This window comes from Mangifera indica, chromosome 5, assembly GCF_011075055.1.
Source record: "Mangifera indica cultivar Alphonso chromosome 5, CATAS_Mindica_2.1, whole genome shotgun sequence".
In the NCBI taxonomy this organism is placed as follows: Eukaryota; Viridiplantae; Streptophyta; class Magnoliopsida; order Sapindales; family Anacardiaceae; genus Mangifera; species Mangifera indica.
In genome coordinates, this window is record NC_058141.1 from 10450562 (window position 1) to 10452789 (window position 2228).

The following is a 2228-nucleotide window of genomic DNA, read 5'->3' on the forward strand; positions in this document are numbered from 1 at the left end:
GTACCATATTATCTTTGGGCTGCATGATCATTGACCAGTGCCCGTAATCTGTTTGTCTGACTTTCTACACAGGATTATTCACACTTCCAATGATTCTCTACATGGGATATTACAAGACTAGTTTCCCTTGGTCGTATCGTTACCAAGTACGACTCACATTCAACGGCTCTGATTTACCATCTGGAAAGGTCAATGGTAACCCTTAAAAAAAAATTATGGTCTCCTTATCTATAACTAGAAGCCATTTGTTTCAATTGCTTTCTCTTGTTGCATGGACTGAGAGAGAGAGAGAGAGAGAGAGAGAGATTGGTTTGGAATTTGGATATCTATATAGCAAAGATGTCTCGAAATTGCTCTCAGTGCGGCAACAACGGCCACAACTCGCGAACCTGTTCGGAGGCTTTCGGTGGTGGAAACAGCGGCGGTGGCAGTGGGGAGAATCAGAATGGAATCATGTTGTTTGGTGTACGAGTCACCGAGGGCGCCTCTTTCAGGAAAAGTGTTAGCATGAATAATCTTTCTCAGTTTGATCAACCTCAAGATTCAAACGCTGATGCTGGTTATGTCTCCGATGACGTCGTTCACGCATCCGGCAGGAGCCGTGAGCGCAAGAGAGGTACTTTTCGATAGCTTAAGATCTGATTTAAGTATAAATTATTTAATTTTATTTATTTTTTTGTGTTGGATTTTATAGGTGTTCCATGGACAGAGGAAGAGCACAGACTATTCTTGTTAGGTTTACAGAAAGTTGGAAAAGGAGATTGGAGAGGAATTTCTCGGAACTTTGTGAAGACTCGCACACCTACTCAAGTTGCTAGCCATGCCCAGAAGTATTTCCTCCGCCGTTTTAATCAGAATCGGAGGCGCCGCAGATCTAGTCTTTTTGACATCACAACTGAATCGGTAAATTTTGTTTCACTGAATTCATTTTTTAAATCAGAATAAACCTGGTATGTTCATTGCGTTAATTCTAATAATTATTAATCTGCAGTTCGCGGGTTCATCAATGGAAGAAGATCGAGCTCGTCAAGAAACGGTAGCAGCGTCGACACAGCCACAACAGCCAGGAGGTTTTGCTGTGTCAGCTTATCCAGTGAAGCTCGCTCCAGTATCGTTACCGGTAGCCGGAGAAAACTCCATGGAGAATCTAACTTTAGGTCCAAGCAGCAGCCAACAGAAACCATTAACAAAGCCCATCCGTCCAATACCAATTCTTCCATTGCCTCCATCCTCAAAAATGGCTGATCTTAACTTGAACCAGAAAGCTATGCAAACCCAAGCCATAGAGCCGGCTTTGCCTCTGTCACTGAAACTCTCAGCACCACCAACATCTTCGGACGAGAGGCCGGCGGCTCCGACGACATCACACTCGTCTGCTTTCCAGGCCATGTCAAGTGGTGATAGCATTATCAGTGTTGCTTGAAGAATATTATGATTAATGAAATTAAATTAGGTGATGTAAAGGTTGAATTAATGTGGGAAATTAGATAATTAATTAAAGATAAAATAGGATTAAAGTAATAGTCCATTAGGTGATTCCTTGTTTGTACAGAGATGGGGTTGTCCTTTTCGTTGTGGGGGATTCTTGTTTGTCTTGTCTAGTTTCTTTTGTTGTGAAATGATAGAGAACCAGGTACTCTGCGTTGCTGTCTATGAAACTTGAACAACTTGGGAAAATATCTCAAACTTTTATTTTTATTTATTATATATAATTATCATTTTCTTTTGTGTACCTAATTCTTAATTATATTTGGGTGGTGTTGAAATTTTGTTGAAAACTTTCTGATTGAAAGCATGTGAACGGGCAATAAAATGGTTTGTTTATATGGCCTTGTTCTTGGAGATGGTGTGATTCTTCTCCGAGTGATTTGGTTGTGGCTGATTTTTTTCCATTTTAAAGGACAAGCCTGTCAATTTAAAATGCAAGTTGGTGTAGCCAAATCAATATGACTATAATATACTATCATACTTGGATCTCGTATTGAAAAATATAAACAACTAATATAAAGTTTATATGGCTTTAGACTCTCTTATCTCAATAACTAATTTTTGAGATGTGATTCTTCTAATATTTGTATAATAATGAAAGGGCATGGGCTACCACATGTTAGAAAAAGGAACACTATATTTTCTATGGAGTTACTAAGATGATGTCAGGCTATCGAAACTTTTACAGCATGCTTATTACAGAACAAATATTAAATTATGTACATGATGTGTATGACGGT

At 39.0% G+C, this 2228-nt stretch overlaps 1 protein-coding gene across 1 annotated transcript; it reads left to right on the forward strand.

The window, feature by feature from the left end:
* Window positions 1–248: 248 nt before the first annotated feature.
* Window positions 249–1732, forward strand: LOC123215954 (transcription factor MYB1R1-like). The gene is made up of 3 exons (XM_044636275.1): window positions 249–616; window positions 695–903; window positions 992–1732. The coding sequence occupies exons 1-3, from the start codon at window positions 340–342 to the stop codon at window positions 1421–1423; spliced, it is 918 nt and encodes a 305-aa protein (XP_044492210.1). The 5' UTR covers window positions 249–339; the 3' UTR covers window positions 1424–1732.
* Window positions 1733–2228: the final 496 nt, after the last annotated feature.

Coding starts and splice junctions, on each gene's coding strand:
- LOC123215954 (XM_044636275.1), top strand. CDS start 340: ATGTCTCGAAATTGCTCTCAGTGCGGCAACAACGGCCACAACTCGCGA. Junction 617..694: donor GAGCCGTGAGCGCAAGAGAG/GTACTTTTCGAT, acceptor TGGATTTTATAG/GTGTTCCATGGACAGAGGAA. Junction 904..991: donor TTGACATCACAACTGAATCG/GTAAATTTTGTT, acceptor ATTAATCTGCAG/TTCGCGGGTTCATCAATGGA.